The sequence below is a fragment of the Plecotus auritus genome, assembly GCF_963455305.1.
Source record: "Plecotus auritus genome assembly, chromosome: 1".
In the NCBI taxonomy this organism is placed as follows: Eukaryota; Metazoa; Chordata; class Mammalia; order Chiroptera; family Vespertilionidae; genus Plecotus; species Plecotus auritus.
In genome coordinates, this window is record NC_137770.1 from 31,719,050 (window position 1) to 31,744,956 (window position 25,907).

A 25,907-nucleotide genomic window follows, 5' to 3' on the forward strand; every position below is an offset into this window, starting at 1 on the left:
ATTATCTGTGGCTTTTTTCCCACTATGCTGACATATGGCCCACAAAGTCTAAGATATTTACTGTCTGACTCTACAGTAAAAGTTTGCTGACCCCTCCTCTAGGTGAAGGTACTTGGAGTATACTTTTTTTTTATTGATTTGAGAGAGAGGAGGGGAGAAGCGGGGGGACATCAATGTGAGAAAGAAACAAACCTAAGTATATGTCCTGACCAGAAATCAAACCCACAACCTTTTGGTGTATGGGACAATGCTTCAACTGAGTCATATCCTATATAATAAAAGCTTAATATGACAAGTGTCCAACCATTCGACCAGTCACTATGATGCACACTGACCAGCAGGGGACAGATGCTCTGACCAGTAGGTCAGATTGCTGCTAGGGTCTGGCCAATTGGGACTAGGCGAGAGGGTCCGGACACGCCCTGGAGCCCTCCCTGGAGCCCTCCCACAGTCCCTCCCCAGCCAGCCAACCTCCCGCGGTCCCTCCCAGGCTGGATTGCGAGAGAGCACAGGCCAAGCCAAGGGACCCTACCAGTGCATGAATCCATGCACCAGGCCTCTAGTAAAATATATAAACATAAATAACAACATCTATATATGAAACAACTATATCATTTCTAAAATAACCTGAAAGTATTTATTACCACTTGGTTAATCTTATCTGCTGAATTTTAAGTATCATCTCTAACCCTAAAACTAAATTTGGTTCAATATATATCAAATATTAGGCTGCTAAATGCCATAAAACATATTATACATATTAATTATGTTAAGTAATTAAAATTTCCACCTATTCAACCACTTTTAGTTTTATACACTCCCTTGCAAACTAATATACTGGACTAAATTTTTTAAAAATTTTTGTATTTATTGAGTTGAAAGAGAAAAAAGAAACATCAATTTGTTGTTCCCCTTATTTATGCATTCATTGGTTGATTCTTGTATGTGCCCTGACTGGGGATCAAACCCACAATATTGGCGTATCAGGACAATGCTCTAGCCAACTGAACTATCCAGCCAGGCTGGACTAAAATTTAATTCAACAAATCAATCATAGTATATCAGATCTATAAGTTATCACCTGAAGAAAAAATTGATAATTTTCATACTGGTTTTTATAAATAAAACTTGGCCCCCATCGTGCACTTGGCCCCGATCAGCCTGGCCTGTGCCCTCTCGCAATCTGGGACCCCTTGGGGGCTGTCAGAGAGCCGGTTTTGGCCTGATCTCCGCAGGCCAGGCCAAGGGACCCCACCGGTGCATGAATCCGTGCACTGGGCCTCTAGTTTTTTAATGTTTTTTAAAAAATATATTTTATTGCTTTTTTTACAATAAAGCAATTGTAAGAGAGGAAGGGAGAGGAATAGAGAGTTAGAAACATCGATGAGAGAGAAACATTGGTCAGCTGCCTCCTGCACACTCCCTACTGGGTATGTGCCCATAACCAAGGTACATGCCCTTGACCAGAATCGAACCTGGGACCCTTCTATCCACGGAGCCAAACCGGTTAGGGCTTTAATATGTTTTTATTGATTTTTTTTTTGAGAGAGAGGAAAGGAAAGGGAGAGATAGAAACATCGATGAGAAAGAAACATGGACTGGTTGCTTCCTGTACACCCCACACTGGTGATGGAGTCTGCTACCCAGGCATGTTCCCTGACCAGAAATAGAACCAGAGATCTCTTGGTTCATGGAACGACACTCAACCACTGAACCACACCGGCCGGGCTGGAATGTGCTTCTTGATTGCCGCCTGGAGGATTTAGATAGGAATCCAGCCTTGCTTCCTACAAGACTACTAGCCAGTTTCAGTAGTTAGCCATGTACCCTTGGTCCCTAGCACCTTCCCTTTCCCAGTAAGAATCTCGGCTTTCTTCTGAGGTTTGGGTACAGTTTTCTTTACTCTGTACCCCACAAACAGGTTCTGCTGACCCTGCCTGAGCAGCACCGGGCCAGCTATTCCCACTTGTCCTCTAAGCCCCTGCTCATGCTAGAGCAACTGCTCATGAACATGAAAGTAGACTGGGCCACTGTGGCTGTGCAGACTCTGCACCCGCTGCTAGCCAGGCAGGAGATCGGCTTCACCATGGACGAGGTTGACTCACTGCTCTCCAGATATGCGAGGAAAGCCCTGGACTTCCCATACTCTCTGAGGGAGAAACGATCAGGTAACTGCCAACACCCTAGGGGGGCGGGGGTTCTACATGGAGTAAGAAGTACTATGCTACAACCTTAGTTTTAATTTCTCCTCTTTTATTATTTTGAGTTGATGTGGATTGAAAGAGAGTAGGAGAGATCTTGGTCTCGGAGGAAGTAGCAAGCTAACCAGAATTTTTAAATGGGAGATCATCACTGTGTGCCTGATAGCATAAAGGTTTGGGAAACAAACGTATTGGAAGTGGTCTCTGTGTGGCCTTGGTGCAGTAGGCCTTTAAGTGCCAGAATTTTGTATAGAGAGAATGCTCTATTCCCAGGGTCTCATCAGCTACCACTGGCATGTGAGCTGACTCAGCCTCTTCAAGAATGAAAAAAATGAAGTCAATATGGGCTAATGCTCCCAGCCAGCTCTTTTGTTCTTACTCCCTATCCTCCAGGGGCATCATCTTTCACTTCCCTCTGGACATACTTCGATTTATTTTGTAAAGTCCTAGCATCTACTTTATTTTCTCATGTGCCTTTATAAACATACTTTGTTGAGGGCTTTCAGAAGTGGGCTTAGAAGTGCTTTACCATTTCTTTTAACCTGGTAGGATCATGGAGTGACAGCCAGTGAAAGGAACAGGGCTTTGAACTAAATTACTCGCACAGTGAAGATGCTTACGGTAGAACGATATTCTAACAGCATTTTCCTCTCTGCAGATTCTGAGATTCACCTCCAGGAAATTGTGGGTCAGGCTTCAGACCTCGAGACCTTGACTAGGTCACCATCATCAGAGTTCTCTTCCGCTACTGCTCCTGGTCAGGGTAAGGACAGTTTCTGAGAGTTTCCCAACTTTTAGTTCAATCTTGCATAATTCTGACTTTCTGATTCTTTTACCCCTTTTTTAAATTTCCCATTACAACATCCTTACTGTTTTTCTTGGTTTGTTCCACTTTGTATACCCCAGAAAATTCAGCATATAGTTGACCCTCATTATTTGTGGTGGTATATTTTTAGTTTCTACTAACACTGACTTAGTGAATACTGAACCATTGCTGCTAGGAAAACTAGGTACACAGGTATATACAGATATATATCACATATATGTCTTTTTCTTAATACATTTTTATTTATTTCAGAGAGGAGGGAAGAGGAAGAGAGAGATAGAAACATCAGTGATGAGAGAGAATCATTGATCGGCTGCCTCCTGCACGCCCCACACTGGGGCTCGAGCCTGAAACCTGGGCACATGCCCTGACCGGGAATCAAACAGTGACCTACTGGTTCAAAAGTTGACACTCAACCACTGAGCCACACCAGATGGGCAATCACATATATATCATATATACACTGAGTAGCCAGATTATTATGATCTCTGAACGCATAATAATCTGGCCACTCAGTGTGTGTGTGTGTGTGTGTGTGTGTGTGTGTGTGTATTAGAGGCCCGGTGCATGAATTCGTGCATGAGTGGGGTTGGCCAGCCTGGCCAGGGGGAGGGGACATGGGCAGTTGGCCGGCCTGCCTGCTGGTTGAACTCCTGGTCGAGGGGACAATTTGTAAATTAGCCTTTTATTATATAGGCTAATTTGTAAATTAGCCTATATAATAAAATTCAGAGATCATAATAATCTGGCCACTCAGTGTATAGTTACATATGATTTAGATCAGGGGTCCTCAAACTTTTTAAACAGGGGGGCCAGTTCACTGTCCCTCAGACCGTTGGAGGGCCGGACTATAGTTTAAAAAAAAACTATGAACAAATTCCTATGCGCACTGCGGGCCCTGGACGAGTCGGCTGCTAAGCAGGACAGGCAGCAGCACCTGGCGGGCCGGATAAATGTCCTCGGTGGGCCGCATGTGGCCCACGGGCTGTAGTTTGAGGACCCCTGCAAAGAAAGACTGGCATTTCATGGCCATGCTTTGAGAATTAGTCATGCTTCATGGTAACCACCAGACCTGAGGGAAGGGCTCAGACTAACAGGCGTATGAGCAGCTTCACACGTATCCGCAAGGCGGCCTGAGCAATGTTGGTTTTATTTTTAGCTTTTTATTATGTTTCAAAACACAAGAGTAGAGAGAATAGTGCAATGAAGTCTTATTACCCGTATCTGCAAGGCGGCCTGAGCAACGTTGGTTTTTATTTTTAGCTTTTTATTATGTTTCAAAACACAAGAGTAGAGAGAATAGTGCAATGAAGTCTTATTACCCAGCTATAGTAATTATCGTCCCGTGATGACCACTCTTGTTTTATCTATATCTCTGTCCTTCTACTGGATTGTGTTGAAGCAAATCCTAGATATAATTTTATTTATAAATATATCAGTATATATTGCTAAAAGTAAGGACATTTATAAAACAAAACCATAACGTTATTATCATACCTAAAAACAAGTTAATGATTCCTTGTTATTATCAACTACCCAGTCACTATTCAAATTTCCCCGGTTGTCTCATAAAGTTTTTTTTAGAATTGCTTTTTCCAGAATCAAGATCTAAATAATGCTCACACATGGTATTTGGCTAAAATATCTCTTAAATCTCTTTTAATCAATAGGTTCCCTATATCTTCCCTCTCCCCTCACCCCCTATTTTTTATTTGTGGAGGAAAGTAGGTCATTTGTCCTGAAGAGCATCCCACATGCTGGACTTTGCTGGCTGCTGCCCTGTGGCAATCTGGGTCTTTATCCCTATATTTGTAGTGTACTGGTAGAGATACCTTAGAAACTTAATTTGATTTAGGCCTAATATTTTGGGGTAAGTATGTTTGATGGGTGTTTGTGTGCCCCCCATGAGGAGTGTCCAGTTGTCTCTTTTCATGTGATGCAATCACCCAGTAATGATCATTAACTGCCTTATTATTTCACTAGGGATTTGTAAAGTGGTGAAATTCTAATTCTCTCATTCCGTCCTCATTTATGAGCTGAACTATTCATCACCTTGTCTCTGACTTCTGGTTCTGACTCCCAGGTGTCTCCATTGTACGTTCCCCCAGTCCAAAGGAGAGGAGTGTCCCACAGAGCCAGCCCCCTCTGGAGTTTGTGCCCCCAGCGACACCCCCGGGCAGGCACCAGTGGGTACCGGATGAGAGCGAGAGCCTCTGCATGGTCTGCTGCAGGGAGCACTTCACCATGGTGAGCAGCATCCGTCTCCGGCTCTATCTGAGGGAGAAACTAAAGAAAAACTCGAGTTTGTAGTCACTTCATGTCCCCAAGAAGATTATTGGTATTTTCAGAAGAATTACCAAATCTAAGACTTTGGATTTATCTTTGACCTGACCAGAGTGTATTTTTTGGATTCAAGCAGGTAGTAGATGTCCTGAAAGAGCCTTACATTCTAAAACCTTTGCCATTCTCATGAAAAAACATAAAAGAGGCAGACTGATATAGCAGGACTCTAAACATCAAAGACCTTGTTCCAGGCTCCCCTGTCTTTCACAGTAAGACGGGTGACTGGTAATGGTTATATGTGCTGTCTCTGGAAGCAGAAGACCTGGGTTCTAATCTCAGCTCTGCCTCTTATTAGCAATGTGACCATTAACTTCTTCAGTCTCAGATGCTCACTTGTAAACTCAGGATGATATGTTATTTGACTCATGTCATTGTAAGGGCTAATTACATAACAAATGGCACCACACTTAACACAGTGCCTGACTGGTATATTACTCAGTGCTGATGAAAACGAGGATGATGTAAATTCTGTGTCTGTTTCCTCCTCATTTATAAAAGCGGTGTAATATGTTTACCAACCTTTTATAATGAAATGAGGTAGTGCTAGTGAGATACTTTGAAAAAAGAACACTTTTTCATCATCATGAATACCATGGAGAAATTGATCTGCCTTGGCTGAGAAAGTCCCTCCTTCTCCACTGTTTTTTGCTATATATTTACATGTTGCCTCCACAGACAGGTAGATCTTATCAGGAGCCATTGCTAAACTGCTCATGACTTACTTAGGCACCTTTGCTCATCAGCTGAGAGATATCTTTAAATCTCAGCTTCTCAAAGGCAAGCACCAGTGTGTTCTTTCTCAACAGAGGCCAGGCACCTGGTGTTCTTAATAAGTCACAGGGGCTGACACCAAGGATAAATGGATTAACTCTTCTACTCACAGTTCCCACAGTCTTACCTACTCTTCCTCCCCTTCCTTCTCTCCCCTCTGGCACCCCTCAGTTTAACCGACGTCATCATTGTCGCCGCTGTGGCCGGCTAGTGTGCAGTTCCTGCTCCACTAAGAAAATGGTTGTGGAAGGCTGCAGGGAAAACCCCACTCGCGTGTGTGACCAGTGCTACCGTTACTACAACAAAGAGTGAGTGTTCTGCAGTGGGGCTGCTACTGTTACTGACCACCACACCCTCCCTCAAGTCCTTGCACTCCTAGGAGGCTCATTGTGGAGAGCATCTCAAATCTGGTTACAAAATGTTTTAACATTCACACTGAAATGCCATGAACTCTACAATGAAATGTTTGCCCTTGGTCAGAGAAACTTCTAAGAAAGGAAATAAGGGTGAGAGGAAGCCAAGTATAAGGCTCTTACGTGACGTTTTCTCTGAGATGAGGACATTTGTTCTACAGCCCATGCCCTGACTCAGGTCACTGATCTCAGTTCACCAACCTCCTCACCTGTGTTACAGCCACTCTTGCTCCAGTTGGTCTCAGCTGGACTCCAAGGGACATATTCCTACCTGCTGAATGTTTGGGCATCACTTTCATCAGCTCTAATCTGTCTAGTCATCCTGGCTTGTTATCCATAATTAGAAGTCTTTCCAGTAATCCTGTGTGTTCCTACACACAGTTCACTTGGTGACAAATTTCAGAAACTGCTCATCCCTTTGCTAAGACAGATCAGGGCTGTGTTGGCTGGCTCAGTGTTGCTCAATTTTTTCCACTACTTCTAGCAGCAAAGGAGGCTGAAACTAAGACTCCCAGGGCATATGAGCCAAAGCAACTATCCAAAAGCAAAATTACTTTGAATTCTTCATGTTTTACTTACAGACTTAAATAGATTTTACATTTTGTTCAGAGGTGTAACAGCATTTTTGTGTTTGTTTTAAAATGGACATTTTTTGTCATTATTTACCATGATGATTACTGATCTTATAGGAAGGAAGACATGCCATGCTTATATACAGTTTCTGTGACCCTGGCATACCACTGCTTCCCTCAGTGTGGGGACGGGAGAATTATCTGTCTACCATACTGCTGAGATTTGAAATGAGCAGTTAGTATTGATGGGGATTCTTTCACTCATTGGTTACTCAGCAGTAATCACTTTGCTCTCAAGGAGCCCCCAATTAGCGGGGAGGCAGCCAACAAACAGACCACACAGTCATTGAATAAGCACAAGTGGTCAGGTGGGTTTCTGAGATGTGGCACCTGGGCTGAGTCTTAGAGGATGAGAAGTTAGTAGGAAAAGAAGCAAAAACAGAGCATGCCCAGAAATGGGAGGAACAACTGCAAAGGTAAGGGTAAGGGTAGGAGAAAGTGTGGGTCATTGAAGAAGTGTAAGTAGGTAGGAGATGGGCTTAGATTCTGGCCAGTGTACCTTGGGCTTAGAGGCTGGCAGCTGAGCCAGGAGGACTTGGGCAGCGGCGCAAGGCTTGGAGCATGCCCTTTGACAACATGGGTTGGGGTTGACCAGCGGGCTGCTCATGCAGGTCACTATTTATGACTCAGGACCTGAGTTCTGGCTTGTAGTGTCACCTGAAGTTAATCAGAGTCAATGGTAGAGTTGACTCCTTTGGACTTTTATAGGTTGAGCACAGGTTGTGAGTGGCAGAAGATGGTCTCAGGAGGTAGCCAGGTCAGGTTACAGGGGAGCATTGTCTGATGAACTGTAATGTGAAATAGTTTTACCCTGAGGAGCTACTGAAGAATTTTAAGCACAAGCATCATTTGACCAGATTTGCATTTTTGAAAGCTTGCTGTAGCTGTCAAGTACAGAATGGGAAGCTATTGAAAAGGCTCTACCAGTAAATGATGAGGACCCTCTCTGAGGCAAGGATAGAGAGAGAGATGGGGACATTTAAAGGGGCATTTAGGAGATTGAATGGACAGGAATTGGTGAGTGATTGGCTATGACAAGTGAGGGAGAGGAAAGAGTTTTGGATAATTTCCTATCTCACTCGGGTCACGGAGTAAAGGTCAGTGCTATACCAAGCTCAAATCAAAGAGAATGAGGAGAGATTCAGGCATTTCATTTTTTCTTTCTCTGTTTCCAGTGGGCCAGAGGAGAATCCAGGACAACCAGAAGGTAAGGTGGAACCACATTGCCTGGGACTCTTTGTTTATATGCTCAAATTGGCTTTTCCATCCTTGTCAGCTGCAATTGGCATGCCCTTTGACAGCATGGGTTGGGGTTGACCTGCGGGCCACTCATGAAGGTCACCTCAGTCCAACCGGTTGGCCCAAGAAAATTTTTCGCATTTCAATCAAGCTCTTTCCCTTAAAGTTTATCATCATATTAGTCTATCATTCTGGCCCATTACTTTCCAGCATTGAGAAGGCCAATAACCAAATAACTTGGTCCTTAACTTATAGTAGGTTTTAAAAAAATTTTTTTAAATATATGTTTATTGATTTTAGAGAGAGGGAAATGGACAGGGAGAGAGAGAGAAACATCGATGTGAGAGAGAAACATATCAGCTATCTCCTGCACACCCCCTATTTGGGGATTGAGCCCACAACCCAGGCTGTGCCCTGACCATGAATCCTTGTGTATGGGATGATGCTCATCCAACTGAGCAACACCGGCCAGAGTGTTTTTTTGGTGGTGTTTTTTAACCCCTAGATTCCTGTTCACCATCATACTACCTCCCAAGGCTCCCTCGTTCCTCCTAACTAGCCTCTATTAATAGCTTGGCCTATACTCTTCCACAGCAGGTTAATTTTTGAGTAGCCAATGACTCAGCAATCCATTTGAGAGGCATGAACCTTTCAGGTTTGTGTGGCAAACACTGTAATACTCATCCCAGGTCTCCCCTGGGGAAGGAAGTTTGAGGTTCCTTAAGGAGGTCTCCTAGAGGAAATAAAAAGGACCAAGCAAAGAGAAAGGGCACTCAGCAGGCAAGGATCTGCCTGCAACTCACACCAGCTCATGGGACTGGGCTAGAATGGCCTGCTGGCCAGTGGTTGACACACAGATGGCATTCTCTTCCCAGCCCTGGACAGCGCCAAGAATGAAAGCCCACCATACTCAGCTGTGGTCAAAGTCCCCAAAGCACCTGAGGTAGAATGGATTTTGGACTTGAATGAGGAGGAAAATGAGCTGGTGCGGAATGAATTTTACTATGAGCAGGTAACAGCAATAAAATTCAATGGCCATTTGAGTTTCTTTATGATGTGTAGTAGTATGGTGGGAAATGCAGAGATAGGTGCACACAGCGTAGCCTTCACTTGCTTAGTTTAAACAATATGGGAGCTAAGACAAGTATACCAGTTAAGGCAGAAAATGAAGAGCATCATGGGAAATGCACACGAGGAGATCAGGAAAGGCTTCCTGGAAGAGGTAGCATTTAAGATGAGCCTTAGAAGAATGTAGAAGTTTGACAAGCAGAAATTTGGGGGTTAGGAGGAGAGTAAAGGGCAAAGAGTGCAAAACTAAAACATCTGAGCAAAGGTTCAGTGTCATAAATTGCAGGTCATGTTGGAGATGGTTTAATTTTAAGGGATAGGGTGTAGGTAGAGAGGTAGTAAAAGATAGGATTAAAACAGGCTATTTATGTTTAGGGATTTGAATTCTGCAGTAAGGAATATGTCCTTAGTAGGCATCAGGGACAGTGAAAAGTTTTGGAATGTGCTTTTGGAATGTGAATTATCATCAGTGTGTTCAGTGACTTTAAGCAGAGGCTTCTCCAGGTGGTCAGACCAGCAAGGTGACCATCATACTCCAAGCCGGTAATAAAGAAAACCTGTGTTAGTGGGTCATAAACTGGAAAGAGGAGGGTCCTGTGAACATTCCCAGGAAGTAGGTAACACATGAACACAGCTGCTTGCTCCCAGTAAGGTGATGAAACCTGGCAGCCAGAGCTTTGCCGGTGCTGCTTAGAACACATGGAATTTGTTTGTTTCCACTTCCGCTTTGCTGTGGAATGTTGGCTCCTCCTTCAGTGTTTCCCACGCTTTGTGAAACAGGAAGACTAATTCCCACCATCTAACTACCTGTGAAGAACGCGTGGGTCCCTGAACTCCCTGTGTGCTTCTCTCTTCCTCCACAATGGCCAGGCCCCCAGCGCCTCCTTGTGCATCGCCATCCTGAATCTGCACCGGGACAGCGTTGCCTGTGGCCACCAGCTGATTGAGCACTGCTGCAGGCTGTCCCAGGGCCTCGCCAACCCAGAGGTGGACGCAGGGCTGCTCACAGACATCATGAAGCAGCTGCTCTTCAGCGCCAAGGTGATGTTTGTCAAGGCCGGCCGCAGCCAGGACCTGGCTCTTTGTGACAGGTAATGGGAGTAAGTCTCTGTTCTTTTGCCTGGCAGTCATTTCTATCCAGCTTCTCTTCCTGGCCCCACTGTGAGTTTTCACCTCACCATCCTTTCTGCCAAGACATACTGAAATGTTTGCATCGCAATTTGATGGGTTTTTTTTAATTTAATAAATCTTTATTGTTCAGATTATTACAATTGTTTCTCCTTTTTCCCCCCATAGCTCCCCTCCACCCAGTTCCCACCCCACCCTCTGCCCTTACCTCACCCCCACTGTCCTCATCCATAGGTGTACGATTTTTGTCCAGTCTCTTCCCATACCCCCCACACCCTTTTCCCCCTGAGAATTATCAATCTACTCCCATTCTATGCCCCTGATTCTATTATATTCACCAGTTTATTCTGTTCATCAGATTTTTTATTCACTTGATTTTTAGATTCACTTGTTGATAGATATGTATTTGTTGTTCATAATTTTTATCTTTACTTTTTTCTTCTTCCTCTTCTTAAAGAATACCTTTCAGCATTTCATATAATCCTGGTTTGGTGGTGATGAACTCCTTTAGCTTTTTCTTATCTGTGAAGCTCTTTATCTGACCTTCAATTCTGAATGATAGCTTTGCTGGGTAGAGTAATCTTGGTTGTAGGTTCTTGCTATTCATCACTTTGAATATTTCTTGCCACTCCCGTCTGGCCTGCATAGTTTCTATTGAGAAATCACCTGACAATCATATGGGTGCTCCCTTGTAGGTAATTAACTGTTTTTCTCTTGCTGCTTTTAATATTCTCTCTTTGTCTTTTGCCCTTGGCATTTTAATTATGATGTTTCTTGGTGCGGTCCTCTTTGGATCCCTTTTGTTTAGGGTTCTGTGCACTTCCTGGAGTTGTAAGTCTATTTCTTTCACCAGGTGGGGGAAGTTTTCGGTCATTATTTCTTCAAATAGGTTTTCAGTATCTTGCTCTCTCTCTTCTTCTGGCACCCCCATAATTCTGATGTTGGTACGCTTGAAGTTGTCCCAGAGGCTTCTTACGCTATCTTTAAATTCTTGGATTCTTTTTTCTTTTTGCTTTCCCGGTTGAGTGTTTTTTGCTTCTTTGTATTTCAAATCTTTGACTTGATTCTTGTGATCCTCTAGTCTGCTGTTTGGTCTCTGTATAATATTTTTTATTTCAGTCAGTGTATGTTTAATTTCTAGTTGGTCCTTTTTCATATCCTCAAGGGTCCCATTGAATTTATCGGCCTTTTCTAGGAAATTCTTGAAAAACCTTATAACCGTGGTTTTGAACTCTATACCCAGTCGTTTGTTTTCCTCCATTTCTTTCGTTTGTGATCTGTTTCTTTGTCTCCGCATTTTCGCTGCTTCCCTGAGTTGGTAGGGTAGGTTTGTGTGCTAGATGTCCTATAGGGCCCAGTGGGTCGGCCTCCCCAGTTAACCTGAGGTGGACACTCTTGGTGCACCCCTTTCTGGGCGTGTGCACAATCTTGTTGTAGTTAAGTCTTGATTGTTGTTGGTATCACTGGGAGGAATTGACCTCCAGGCCAGTTGGCTGTGAGGACCGCTGTGTCTATAATGGAAGAACTGCTGCGCTGGAGACACGCTTAGGGGGCAGGACTTGCTTCAGTGGGGCTTTGGTGCTCACTGAGTCTGCCTCTTGAATGTGTCACTTATGGATGTGAGTAGTTGAAATCTGGTGTCATCTCACACTGACCACTAGATACACTAGCTTCTGGATCTCCAATGGGGTGCTGGTCAGCTACTGTCTGAGGCCACCCAGCAGGGGTTACAGCGAGAACTACAGTTTTCTCTTCTTTGCTTGGGGTTTGGAGGTTTTGGAGCTGTCTGACCAGAGCTGCAGTTTGTTTGGTTAAGCTGTGATAGGGCAGGCCATTTATATGCAAAAGCCGCTGCTTGGAGCTTGGGTGGGTTTGTAGATTGTGTGGGGCGGGGTCTGAGGGAGTCACTAGGCTAGGGCGTGGCAAACAGTGATGGCTTCCAGTCAGCCCTCTCTGCGTTTCCGCGTTTCCAAGTCCCCGCGTCCCGCGCCCCAGCACAGTAAACAATGATTACTGGGCGCACCTCTGCAAGGAAGTCACCCTCACTTTCCGACCCCACGGCAGACAGTCCAGCTTCTCCCCATAGGAGTTCGGGTCCCCAGCGTCTCCCCAGAAACTGGAGCTCAGAGTAATCGGGGGTTTGTCTGCCTTTGGGTTGAAAGAAGCAGCGCACCCAGACACCCGCCGCCAGCCTGATTCGCACGCCTTCGTACCTCAGCTTTTCAGCACGTGTGCACGTCTCAATGCTCTTTTCTCTTTCCTTCTAGTTGTAGAACTTCCACTCAGCCAGCTTTCCTGTGGTTCTGGGTGATGGACGTTTTGTCTTTTAGTTGTAGTTTTGAAATTGTTGTGCAAGGCAGCAGTTTAGGTGTTTACCTACGCCGCCATCTTGGTTTCTCCGCAGTTTGATGTTAATGTCATGCTGTTACCAGATCACAAGTAGTCTTCCTCACCCTACCTGAGCAGCCTGTGTCCTTCCTTCTCTGTCCCTGAGTGCATCCTCAAGGCAAGGATTCTCTAGCTATACCCAGTCAGAAAGAACTCAAAGACTCTGGTTGATTTGTAGTTAAAGTCAGTTTAGGGGAGCACCTTTAATCGCTGTGGAACTTTCTGGCTTTTAAAGATGTGTCCTCCATGAGTTGTCCAGTGCTTACCCTTGACCAAAACTCTACCCCAACCTTGACCAGATTCAGACTGTGGCCTCAGGGAGTTCTGACGAGAGATCTGTAAAGCACACTGGGGACTGATGTATCCCTGTGTCACAGGTAGGAATCTGAGTCATAAAGTAGAAATATCTTTGAAAAAGGTATGATTAAGCCTCAGGTCCCTGCACAACCTGCTCTGCCTCCTTTTATTAACTTGACAGTGAAAACTCCCAGTTCTCAGCTTATCCACCCAGTTGTGTGACTCATATTGTGTGTTCCCAGCACTCAGTCCTAGCTGAGTGGAAGTACCTCAGGCACTTGCCTGCAAACTCAGCAGCTGGCAAAGAGTGCAGTGCATCTCAACTTCCCCACTTGCAAGCTCTGTCACCTTGGACAAGTCTGTTCACCACTGTGGGCCTCAGTTTCTTCCTCTATAAAATGGGTATGACAATAATACTTATAGGGTTGTTATGAGGACAAAGTGAGAATATCCATGTAAAGGGCTAAGAACTGGGCCTACTACTCCAAAAATGTTAGCTTTATTATTTTTTTTAATATTTTCATTGATTTCAGAGAAGGAGAGAGAGATAGAAACATCAATGAGAGAGAATTATTGATCGGCTGCCTTCTGCATGCGCCCTACTAGGTATCGAGCCTAAGACCCGGTTATGTGCCCTGATCTGGAATGGAACCGTGACCTTCTGATTTATAGGTCAGCGCTCAATCACCGAGTCACACCAGCCAAGCAGCCTTATTATTTTTATTCACACAAAAAACAAAAGGTTGAGAAAGATAAGAGGAGGTGGGACAAAAAATGGAAGGAAGTTTGAAGAAGTTAATTTCACTCATATCAAGAGGTACTAGATTCTACATCATTTCTCAAGTTGATAAATTAATAAATAGATATAACATGTTAAATAAAGTTTATAAATAACCATGAAAAGAACCAAAAAGCTACCAATTTATCAGAAATGGAAAAGAAGGGGACACAGGGACAGAAACCCCTTCATATAGCAAAAAAGTAAACTTAAGGCAAAAATTAAAATACATCTAAATACAGTATGTGGCAAAAGTAGGTTTACAGTTGTAAGTACGTGAAACACAGTTTATTCTTGTATTTATTAATTATTGTGTTATTTTCCATATGAACAACTATAAACCAACTTTTGCCCCACCCTGAATATCTTGAATATCAATAATGTAAATGATATTAAAGTTTTATTTTAAAAAGAGGATAGTCAGATTGGGAAGGGGGAACAAACTTAACATTAATTCCTATACTTCCTTCAAAATCTATTATAGACTAGAGGCCCAGTGCACGAAATTCGTGCACTGGTAGGGTCCCTAGCAGCTGCTGGCTGCCAGCCAGGTACTCCCTCCCTTCCCCCAACTGCCTGCCACTGCTGGGGCCTCCCTCCCTTCCCCCAGCTAACCCTGCCCCCTGGACGAACTCCCGGTCAAGGGGACAATTTGCATACTACGCTTTTATTATATAGGATGGAGGAAATATCCGCTTTAGGCTGAGGGCAGCAGAAGTTAAGGAAGTCCTTAGTTCAGTAGGATTCTCACCCACCCCCAGGTGGCTGGGGCTTCAGCAGTGGTTTCAGATTGCACATTCTTTCTCCCTCCCCCGGGGATTCAGAGACACCCACTCTGGAGAATCACTGTCTTTGTGCCCGTTTGCCGAGGGGAGTGGATACATCTCCCATGTGTGTTTAGAATTCTTGGTTTGCAGAGTATTTTTCTACTGTCTATAATTCATAAAAAAACTCACACCCTCTGTTACAAATGAACAATATGTAGTGATAACAAATTTGCTTTTACACACTGTACTTTCCTACTCCATTCCCACTAGCTTGAGAATCAGTAACGCACTGAATCCCTGTTCAAGGAAATCGGTGGACAAGTCAGGATCCACAGGGTCTTTTGCTAGAATTATGTTACAAGATTTAAGAACCTTGAGCACTAGACAGAATAAGCCAGCTCTCTGGGCTTTCTGTTACGATAAGGCTTTGCAGTCACCAGGTGTCAGGAGCACTGAAAGGTGGCATTCTGAGTAGGCGGTGATGAGAGCCCATCCTTAGCCCAGGGAAAGGATGTTGAGTCCAGGAGACTAGAACCCGAGGAAAGGGCCAGGAAGCCCTGCGCAGCAGCACCTCCGGGAATGGTAGTGATGTGAGCCCTGTGCTGACCAGGAGTGCAGGCCGTCCATACAGTCTCTGTGCTCTGTCCCACACAAGCAGGGTTAAAAAGGACCAAAAAGCAAACAGGAAACTTGAGAGCCTCCAACATTCAGTGTAAAGGCCTTGCCTCAAGTAGAAGACCTGAGTGACCCGCTCCACATGTTAATACCTAACGTTTAATGAGTGCCTGTGAAGCTCCTGACACCGTCCTAAGCCCTTTTACTTGGGTTATTTCATTTTTATATTCATTTTACAGATGAGTAAATTGATACAGAGGAAGGTTAACTAGTTTGCCTAAGATCACAGAGCAGCTAAATGATGGAGTTGAGATTCAGAGTCTGGCTCCAGCCTTCTCTCAGTGTCTCTGTACCTCTCAGCTCTCACTATCACAGTTTCATTGGAAATAAATAGAACACCTATAAGCAGCAACTATTCTTAGTAAGACTCTGTGGAGCCTCATTGCCTTGTCCTTTTCCTCCCTGCAGCTACATCAGCAAGGTAGATGTACTGAATATTTTAGTTGCTGCTGCCTATCGCCACGTCCCATCTCTGGATCAGATCTTGCAGCCGGCTGCAGTAACCAGGCTAAGGAACCAGCTTTTGGAAGCTGAGTACTACCAACTAGGCGTTGAGGTGAGGCAAAGACAAAGCTTACTTCTACCCTACTGTAATGAATTGCCTTGCAAACAGGTATTACATCTCAGTAGTTCTTGGCCATGAGCAAGTACCCAGGGCATGACCAGTTTGCCTAGGTGGGGGGTGGGGAGAGATGATTGGCATCAAGGGGATAGAATAGGTCTTCGGGACTCTCAGGCCTTGATGTAAGTACCTCTAACTATAGGAGCTATTTTTCCTCCAGGTCTCCACAAAAACTGGGCTGGATCCCACTGGGGCGTGGCATGCTTGGGGAATGGCCTGCCTCAAAGCTGGGAACCTCACTGCCGCACGGGAGAAGTTCAGTCGCTGTCTGAAACCCCCTTTTGACCTCAATCAGCTGAGTCATGGCTCAAGACTGGTACAGGATGTGGTTGAGTACTTGGAGTCCACAGTGAGGCCACTCCTATCCTTGGTAAGAGCACAGTGGATGAAGGGTCCGCTCAGGGAGGGAGGCCCAGGAGCAGTAATGATCTGGGGAAAAGATCAGGTTCCACTCGGCTGACGATGGCAAGCTTGGGTTTTGTTCGTTCTATTATAGTTTGATAAGAACTATATAAGGTTAGATAAGTAATACAGAGTCACATTTTTTTTAAAGCAAACTACAAAAAAACTATTTTTAAATGATAAAAATCACATATAATCTCATACCCAGACTTAAATAGTATTTAGATTTTGGTGAACTTTCTGTGTTGTGTTTTTTGAATGAAATTGATGTTACACAGTATTATAGAATTTTGTATCCTGCCTATTTTTCTACCCTTAAAACTATATCTTGAGCATTTTTCCACATTGTTAAATATTCTTTAATGACAGTTTCGGGGACTGCAGAGAACATACTGAGTTCCATTTTCCCTCACTCTCTCCTTCCCTGTCAGCAAGATGATGATTACTTGGCCACCTTGAAAGAACTGGAAGCTACCCTTCGGACCCAGAGCCTCTCTCTGGAGGTGATCCCTGAAGGGAAGATCATGAACAACACCTACTACCAAGAATGCCTCTTCTACCTGCATAACTACAGCACCAACCTGGCCATCATCAGCTTCTACATGAGGCACAGCTGTCTGCGGGAAGCCCTGCTGCACCTGCTCAACAAGGTGAGACACAGATGCGGCTCTCAAGCGGCAGTGCCTGCTCTGCCCTCCTCGGTGGGCCACTCAGCTTTAAGGGCTGGGGGCGATAACCCCCTTACACTAACCCAGCGGTGAGCTCTGAGACACCTCTGGCAGAGGGAGGCCCAGTGGAAAATCTGTCTACACAGATCATGATTTGATGAGTGTGCAGCAAGTCTTAACCTGGATCCCAGATTGCCCTCCACTGGCAGTGACAAACTCCATCCCTTCTCCCAAAGCCCACAGCAGAATCAAATGGTGGTTCAGAGCATGATCTCTGGAATAAGATGGTTGGTGTAAGCGGTGTGGCCTTGAGCAAATTGCTTAACCTCTCTGTTTCCACACACCTCCACCTGCCCTGGGACTGTGTCCCGCTGCCGACCAGCTGCTCATCACTCAGAGTTGTTCCCGCAGGGCCAGGAGTCACCCCTAGCACACATCTTATGTTTGGGCTGCAGTGTCTTGTGGAGGGAGAGTGTGCCCTTTTTCCCCCCTGGCATCCGCCGCCCTCCTCCCACAGAGGCACAGGCACCACGAAGTGCGTCATTTCTTTGGAGCCATGGTGAAGCTAAGTCAGGATTCGGTTTCACCACGACCCTGTGGCAGGCCTTGTTTTTATCTGAATGTTCCAAGAAAACCTTATGGGGAATTGGCTGATTCATACCAAATTTCATATAAAAGTAAAAGACCTCAAGGTGTACTTTCACTTCAGTTTGCCACTCTAATTCAGAATGGCAGCTGATGAAGGTTTGCAAATAGATCGTGTAGGATTGCTCAAGTGAAGTCAACAGTTCGGAGTCTTCATAACCATGCCCCTATAGCAGCCGTGGGCAAACTACAGCCCGCGGGCCGGATCCGGCTGTTCTATCCGGTGCTCTTGCTCTCCCCTCCGCTCCTTTACTTTGAATTTATATTAGTTCACACAAACACTCCATCCATGCTTTTGTTCCGACCCTCCAGTCCAGTTTAAGAACCCATTGTGGCCGTCGAGTCAAAAAGTTTGCCCACCCCTGCCCTATAGGATGGTGAGAGGGAAATGTTTTCTCTGCTGCCTTAGCTACTAACAAGGTCTCAAGAATAATTTGGAAGTTATATCAGAGTTTAATTGCTAACCTTTTCCTCAGTTTCCAAATGAGTTTTGAGGTAAATCTGCTTTTCCCAAGCACAGGTAGACGACGGAAATCACCCAGTTCCGTGTCTTCTAATTAATGACTAGTCCAGAGAGCTAAGCTGCTTAGTTACTTCATCTTGGCAAAAGCTGACGAAAGCATTGCCCCTGCTGTACATTTGTGAGAGCTGCATGGAAGCTTTCTTTTTATCTCCTGTGATCTCAAGTACCCTTGAACTGAAATATCTTACCTTAATCTCAAGCAGGTTGAGAACAACAGAAACACACACACACACACACACACACACACACACACACACACACACACACACACACACACTGTGACAACAACTGAATGCCTAGAGAGAGCGTGGAAGACGCTATGTTTCTAACCTATTCCCTGTCCTTTTCACCCCTTCAACCTGCCACACTGCCCAGAGGGAGCTTTCTAAAACATAAATACCTGCTGTTTCTGTTACTCAATATTCTTGCTATTCCCTCTCTGCAAGACCTTCAGTGGGACCCATGGCCACAGGTTGGAGTCCAAATGCCTTAGCATGCAGGGCCCACCAGGATCAAGGCCCCTTATTTCCCCAGTTTATTTTCATACAAATGCTACCTAGAACCTACATTCCAGATTTACCCATGACCTAAATTTTTCTGGCTGTACCGTGTACTTTCTTACCTCCACAAGTCTGTTCCCTCTGCCTAGAATGCCCTGCCCCTTCCTTACGTTCTCCGAGAACCCTTATTTATCTTTTTAGGCCCTCTCTGTGCATTCACAGAACATGCAGGCGATGTTAATAATCCTTCCTTTTCACCGCCATGATACCTAGGCTATGACTCTGTTAATTGCATTTATCCCCCTGGATTGCAACTGTTTGTTACAGTTGTGTCTTCCCATCTGGACTGAGAAGGCCTGTATTTTACTAATTTGTGTCTTCGGCACCTGGCCTACTTATGAATGAATGAGTGGATAGATGCATGGATGAAATGGAAGTTCTTAAGATGTTGCTCTTCTGAGGAATTCCACCTTTCCTATGGAGCTGAGGCCTCTGCTTCTGAGAGTCTGTCCTACAACATTGGGGTTAGGTCTGGGTTTCTCAGACAGGCAGAGTCAAGAAAGGAGCGCTCCACCTCTGTGGACGTTCTCAAAGCCCACTCTTATCCACGTCTAAACAGCTCGTGCCCAGCGCTATTGGGCTGGGATGGTTATACTGCCATGAGTGGACAGCCATCCTTTACCCTCCATTAGTTACTCCTGATCTAAATGCCAAAGTGATTTTCTTTTCCATGACTGTGGAATAGGGGTTTATGACTCAGGGTCTCTGAACCACAGATGAGTTTCAGAAGCAAGAGGATTAGTAAATGTGTCTACTTTCGTGAAGAGTTTCCTACTGTTTATCATTTATTCATTCATTCAAGAAAGATGTATTAAATAGCCAACAACTCTTCTGGACACTAAAGATACAGCAGTGGGAAAAAACCAAACAGAAACAAATACCTGTCCTCATAAAAATTACATTATAGTAGAGAGAGACAGTAAGCCAGGTAAATAAAATATATAGTGTAGGTAATGAGTAATAATAAGAAAAATAAAACTGGGACGGGGTGCAATTTTAGATAGGATGCCAAGGGAAGATGACATCTGAACAAAGGCCTCAAGGAGGTTGGAGTGAGCCATGCAGATTGTGGATGAATCCCAGTCCAGGCGGAAGGAGCAACAAAGGTCAGTGTGGCTGGAGCAATGAGCTAGGGACAAGTAGGAGCAGAAAAGGTCAGAAAGGTTGCAGAGACCAGGTCACATAGGGCCTGGTAGACATTGTTAGGACTTGGACTTTGCACTGAGTGACAGGGAAAACCATAGGAGGATTTTGAGCAGAGGAATAACGTGATCTGACTTACGTTTTACAGAATCACTCAGGTTGACTAGACAGAAGAGAGGCAGAGATGGAAGATGGGAGACCAGGGAAGAAGCTATTGCAAAAATCCAGGCAAATGGAGATGATAACTTGGGCCAGGGGGTACAGTGGAGGTGGTGAGAAGTGATCAGATTCCTGCATATTCTGTATGTGTTTTGATAGAATTTTCTAATTAATTTGATGTTGGGATATGCGGGGAGAGATGACTGAGGTGTTTAACCTGAACAACTAGAAGGAAATCATCTAAGAAAGAGAAAACTGCAGAAAGAGCAAATTTGGAAGAAACGATCACCAGCACAGTTTTAGATGTCGTAGGTTTACTAGGCACCTGAGAGGGCATGTTGAATAAGCAATTGGGTATTAGTTGGTTATGCAGTGCTGGAGCTCAGAAGGAATGAACAGGCTAGAAATAGGAATTTAGGCATATTAACTAGCAAATCAATAGTATTTAGAATAGTGAGGCTATAAGAAATCACCAAAAGAACGACTCTAGGTAGAAAAATGAACCGTCTTCTCTTAAGCCCTGGCGAGAATGGGAGAATCAGCAGAGGAGATTGAAAAGAAGTAGCCAGAAAAGTAGAAAGAAAACCTGGAGAGGGTGGCGTCCTGGAAGCCAAATAAAGAAAATTATTCAAGGAGGAAGAAGCCATCAGCTGTATCAAAAGCTGTTGATAGATCAAACAGAATCAAGGACCAAAAACTAACTTTTAGATTTAATACTATAGAGGTCACTGGTGACCGAAGGGGCAGTTTCAGAGCTGTGGGTACAAAGGTAGGGAGGAGTGGGCTGAAGAGAAAGCCACAGAAGATAAATAGGAGGCGGTGAGCATAGAGAACTCTGTTGAGGATCTTTCAGCAAAGGGAAGGAGAGAGTAGGACAGTCACAAGAGTGGGATCCTCAAAGGTGTCTTTGACCCTCAGTCGTTAAGAAGCACTGCCCTAGGAAGAGACTGAAGGAAATTCAGAATGGGTCCCAGGCAGTGCCAGACCCAGGCTCGAGACTTCTGACCTTCTGCTTCGCTCTGCTCCAGGAGAGTCCTCCAGAAGTCTTCATAGAAGGCATTTTCCAGCCAAGCTATAAAAGTGGAAAGCTACACGTTTTGGAAAACTTGCTAGAATCCATTGATCCAACCTTGGAGTGCTGGGGAGAGTACTTGCTCGCCGCCTGCCAGCATCTGCAGAAGAAGAACTACTACCACATTCTGTATGAGCTGCAGCAGTTTATGAAGGTAAGGGTGGCCCAGCCTGCTTGCTGTCTCTGTCGCTGAGGCCCTGCCATACGTAAGGGAATACTGCGCAAGGGGAGGGAACAAGACTGTCGTTCGGTCCCTGGCCTTGCTAATCGGCTCATGCTAGAGCAATCCATGTTGCCGTCTAGCATTGCTAAGTAAGAGGATTTCTCTCCCTGTTCTAAAGAGGGAAACCTGAATCTTGTCAGTAATGGCATTCTTCAGAAGTCAAGGCATGTAAGAGATAGTAGCTTAAAGATAAACATGAGGCATGAATGAGAATTTATAAGGAATGATGGAGTGTTTTCAGAGAAGGTACATGAAAGGAGAGGAAACAAGTTTCTCCCAGTCTGTCTGAGGTTTGCCAACTAAATCACGCGAAATTGAGTTATTCGATGCCACAGTTAGAGCAAAGCCAAGTTGAATGGAAAATCAAAAGTATCCTTTTTAAGATCTCTTCTGTGGTGGAATAATAGCCTACCCAAGATCTCAGCCAGTCACTTCACTGTGGGGTCTCTTGGGCCTAGGAGGGACTGATGCCAAAGAGCAGTGCAGCTGGAGATGGGAATGGGTGCTGGCACACAAGTGTCATGGGTGGGAGTCAGATCAGAATTCCCCCACACCCCACCCTCCCAGATCCCGACCTCCTCTGACCTAAACTTTTGTTTTTCTCTTCTAGGACCAAGTCCGGGCTGCCATGACCTGTATTCGGTTCTTCAGTCACAAAGCGAAGACATACACGGAACTGGGAGAGAAGCTCTCGTGGCTGCTTAAGGCCAAGGACCACCTGAAGATCTACCTCCAAGAAACCTCCCGCAGCTCTAAAAGGAAGAAGACCAACTTCTTCCGAAAGAAGATGACTGCAGCCGATGTGTCCAGGTAGCTCTGGATTCAGGGAACAGTCGGGACCAGAACAGTTAGAGCTAAGTGTCTATGGGAACGAAGCTGCTCTTGCCCATCTCTAAGCCCTGGGGCAGGGCGGGGTGACATACTCATCTAAAATGAATTATTCCTACTGATCTTGCTGCTTAGGGCACAACACCCAAAATAAATGCTCCTTGCCTGGCTGGTATGGTTCAGTGGTTGAGTGTCAACCTATGAACCAGGAGATGCCCGGGTTGCAGGCTCAGTCCCCAGTAGGAGGCGTGCAGAAGGCAGCCGATCAGTGATTCTCTCTCAGCATTGATGTTTCTATCTCTCTCTCCCTCTCCCTTCTTCTCTCTCTAAAATCAATAAAAACTTTTTTTTAAGTAAATGCTCCACCGCTACCATTTACTGCCTCATAGACCCAGTTGCTAGTTGCTTTATGTGTTTGTTCATTATTCATCTCTCCTCAGCTGATGGACTCTGTGAGGGCAGGGCTCATGTCTCTCTTGACCTCTGTTGTTAGCAGCACATTAATGCTCTGTAAATACTTACTGATTCAAGGACTGGACCTCACCCAGTTCCACAAAGCACCTTAACTATTGTGAGTCTGTACAGGGCACTAGACCGCCATTTCTGTGCTGTTATAACTGCTCAGAGGGTGTTTTGATCTCTTCTCCTTCCATATCATTTCTTTGGCCTTTTCCATTGCCATCTCATTACGATTTCTCAGTCACCCAGCCCTAGTCATGTGATTCCTGGAGCCCCTCAGAAGGCTAGCCTGTGCGTCTCCTGTCACTGTAGGCACATGAACACACTCCAGCTGCAGATGGAAGTGACCAGGTTTTTACACCGGTGTGAAAGTGCCGGGACCTCTCAGATCACCACCTTGCCTCTGCCAACCCTGTTTGGAAATAACCACATGAAAATGGATGTTGCCTGCAAGGTACGCACAGTGTTTCAGACCTGCAGAGACTATTCTCTTTCAGAACATATATAACATTTATAATATTAGTTCAGTTGTTTGTTTGGTGGCCACCACCCACCAGAATGTGGGCCACAGGAGGTGGCAGAGCAAGTCCATTTAGATTGCTCTTGTATCCCTAGTGCTGGCTCCTAGTAGATCTCAACAAATATTTGTTGAATAAATGAATAAATGGGGGCCCTCCCTCTTGACTGAGGGGCTACTCTGTAATTATTGCTTCTATTGTTTCCTTCTCCTTTTCAGGTCATGCTAGGAGGGAAAAATGTCGAAGATGGTTTTGGAATGGCATTCCGTGTTCTGCAGGTATGACTTGGATTACTCGAGATTATGCTGAGGGCATTCAGCACCTGACCAGCTCTGTGAGAGATTATTCTTCAGAAAATCTTATCCCCAGAATAGTAGACTCACATGTGTATCAGGATGAAATCAAGGAGGTGGTTGTTACAGAACTGGGTCAAATTCAAGACTCTAGGCCACTTTGTCAAAAGCCAATTAACCAGGGACAAATTCATCAAAAGCTATCAAATAAATTCCTGAAACAAGTCTAGGACACTTGCCCACACTGGTTCCCTGCAGAGCCTCAGCTCGCCCTCGCAGAGGAGCATGACCAGAGGAGGTGGCCGGGGGGTTTCCTCTTTAGCTGGAGAATCCTCCCCCCGGGGCAACAAGGGCTGGCCCTCCATCCTCCATCTGCCCAGGAGCTGCCTTGATGAGCACATTTTCTGTTGCCTGTAAGTAAAGGACGCAGGTACAACTGTGTCACTGGAGCAGTGCTAGAGCAGGGCACTGACACCACAGGGAGCTGAGCGGTTTCTCCAGACCACCCCCCACCGCACAGCTACACCAAACACCCTGAGGACCGTCATTCTGGGCAGGCAGGGTCTTAAACGTAAGCTTTATGTGTGTCTCAAGGATCAACGACTTCATGAACGAACAACATTTATTTCTTCCCACCCGTTTTTAGTGTTGGACAAAGCTCTCCACACACAGACACCCCTGGTGACAGGCAGAGTGGCAGCTGCTCCCAGACCCCAGGGAGGATTGTCCTAGAGCAGGTTTAAAGTTCAGAGGTTATCTGATGTTTCCAGCAAATCAGTCTTTTGATGAATTGGTCTGTTTCCAAACACGAAGGCACCTCTGAACAGCACCAAGTGTCCAGGACAGCAAATACCAGCCCCAACATCCGTCTTCCCACAAAAAGGTGGCTCATTAGAGAGAGAATGAACTGCTGTTGTGAATCTGATTAGAATATTTTCATAAAGTGATACAACAGCAAGTAAGATGTACCAGTTTAGATGTTAAGGTTATGATTTTTATGGCTGCTTCCTAAATGTCTGCTTGACTCCAAAAGAGGAATTTTGGCTTGTTTTGTTTGTTTATGTGTGTTTTCTATCGTGACTACAATCAATGTGGCTTACTTACACCAAGCATAGTGGGGCAGAGAAACCAAGATGGCGGCATAGGTAAACACCTAAACTGCTGCCTCGCACAACAATTTCAAAACTACAACTAAAAGACAGAACGGACACCATCCAGAACCACAGGAAAGCTGGCTGAGTGAAAATTCTACAACTAGAAGGAAAGAGAAAACCTCACAGAGAATTGGAGGTACGGCAAAGGGGCTTTGTGCGCGCAGAGAGGAAGGGCGGCTGAGAGCCTGGCTGACTTTCTCTGGCGGAAGGGGGAAGGAAGCCTCCGACCTCACTGAACCCCAGTTAGGTCTGAAGGCGCGCGCGGGCCAGTGCGCACAAAGGCTGCGGAGGTTGCCACAGGCTTTCCCTAGTGGAAGGGAGTCCGAGGATCCTGACTGCACTGAGCCCCAGTTCTGACTGCAGTGAACCCCAGTTCCAGGCGAGCCCCTGGGGACCCACGCTCTTGTGGGGGGAGTCTGGACTCTCGGGCGGAGACTCGGGAGCCGGGGAAGGCGGAGGACTGAAAGTGAGCACCGTGCGCGCGCCAGTGCGCACAAAGGCTGCGGAGGTTGCCACAGGCTTTCCCTAGTGGAAGGGAGTCAGAGGATTCTGACTGCACTGAGCCCCAGTTCTGACTGCAGTGAACCCCAGTTCCAGGCGAGCCCCTGGGGACCCACGCTCTTGTGGGGGGAGTCTGGACTCTCGGGCGGAGACTCGGGAGCCGGGGAAGGCAGAGGACTGAAAGCGCGCGTGCGCGTGCCAGTGCGCACAAAGGCTGCGGAGGTTGCCACAGGCTTTCCCTAGTGAAAGGGAGTCAGAGGCTCCTGACGGCACTGAGCCCCAGTTCTGACTGCAGTGAACCCCAGTTCCAGGCGAGCCCCTGGGGACCCACGCTCTTGTGGGGGGAGTCTGGACTCTCAGGCGGAGACTCGAGCTGGGGAAGGCGGAGGACTGAAAGCGCACATGCGCGCAAGGGCAAGGCTGACAGGAAGCCAAGACTGAGACTCCACCCCATCCAAGCTGAGCACAGAGGCTATTGCAATTTGGCAAGTCTAATCCTATAAGGCTGTCTCCAGCACCGAACTTCTCCCAGCATAGACACAGCTGATCCTTACAGCCAACTGGCCCGGAGGTCAATTCTTCCCAGTGATACCAACAACAATAAAGACTTA

At 45.6% G+C, this 25,907-nt stretch overlaps 1 protein-coding gene across 1 annotated transcript in view; it reads left to right on the forward strand.

Annotated features, from left to right (window-relative positions):
* ZFYVE26 (zinc finger FYVE-type containing 26) overlaps window positions 1–25,907 on the forward strand; it is a 70,683-nt gene that overhangs the window by 37,790 nt on the left and 6,986 nt on the right. Inside the window, exons 26-39 of the mRNA XM_080682356.1 lie at window positions 1,922–2,168; window positions 2,860–2,964; window positions 5,111–5,274; window positions 6,313–6,449; window positions 8,362–8,393; window positions 9,301–9,437; window positions 10,364–10,584; window positions 15,935–16,082; window positions 16,309–16,518; window positions 16,982–17,200; window positions 21,277–21,474; window positions 22,154–22,353; window positions 23,143–23,284; window positions 23,567–23,626. Coding sequence (XP_080538482.1) covers window positions 1,922–2,168; window positions 2,860–2,964; window positions 5,111–5,274; window positions 6,313–6,449; window positions 8,362–8,393; window positions 9,301–9,437; window positions 10,364–10,584; window positions 15,935–16,082; window positions 16,309–16,518; window positions 16,982–17,200; window positions 21,277–21,474; window positions 22,154–22,353; window positions 23,143–23,284; window positions 23,567–23,626 — 2,220 coding nt within the window. The remainder of the gene's footprint in view (window positions 1–1,921; window positions 2,169–2,859; window positions 2,965–5,110; window positions 5,275–6,312; window positions 6,450–8,361; window positions 8,394–9,300; window positions 9,438–10,363; window positions 10,585–15,934; window positions 16,083–16,308; window positions 16,519–16,981; window positions 17,201–21,276; window positions 21,475–22,153; window positions 22,354–23,142; window positions 23,285–23,566; window positions 23,627–25,907) is intronic.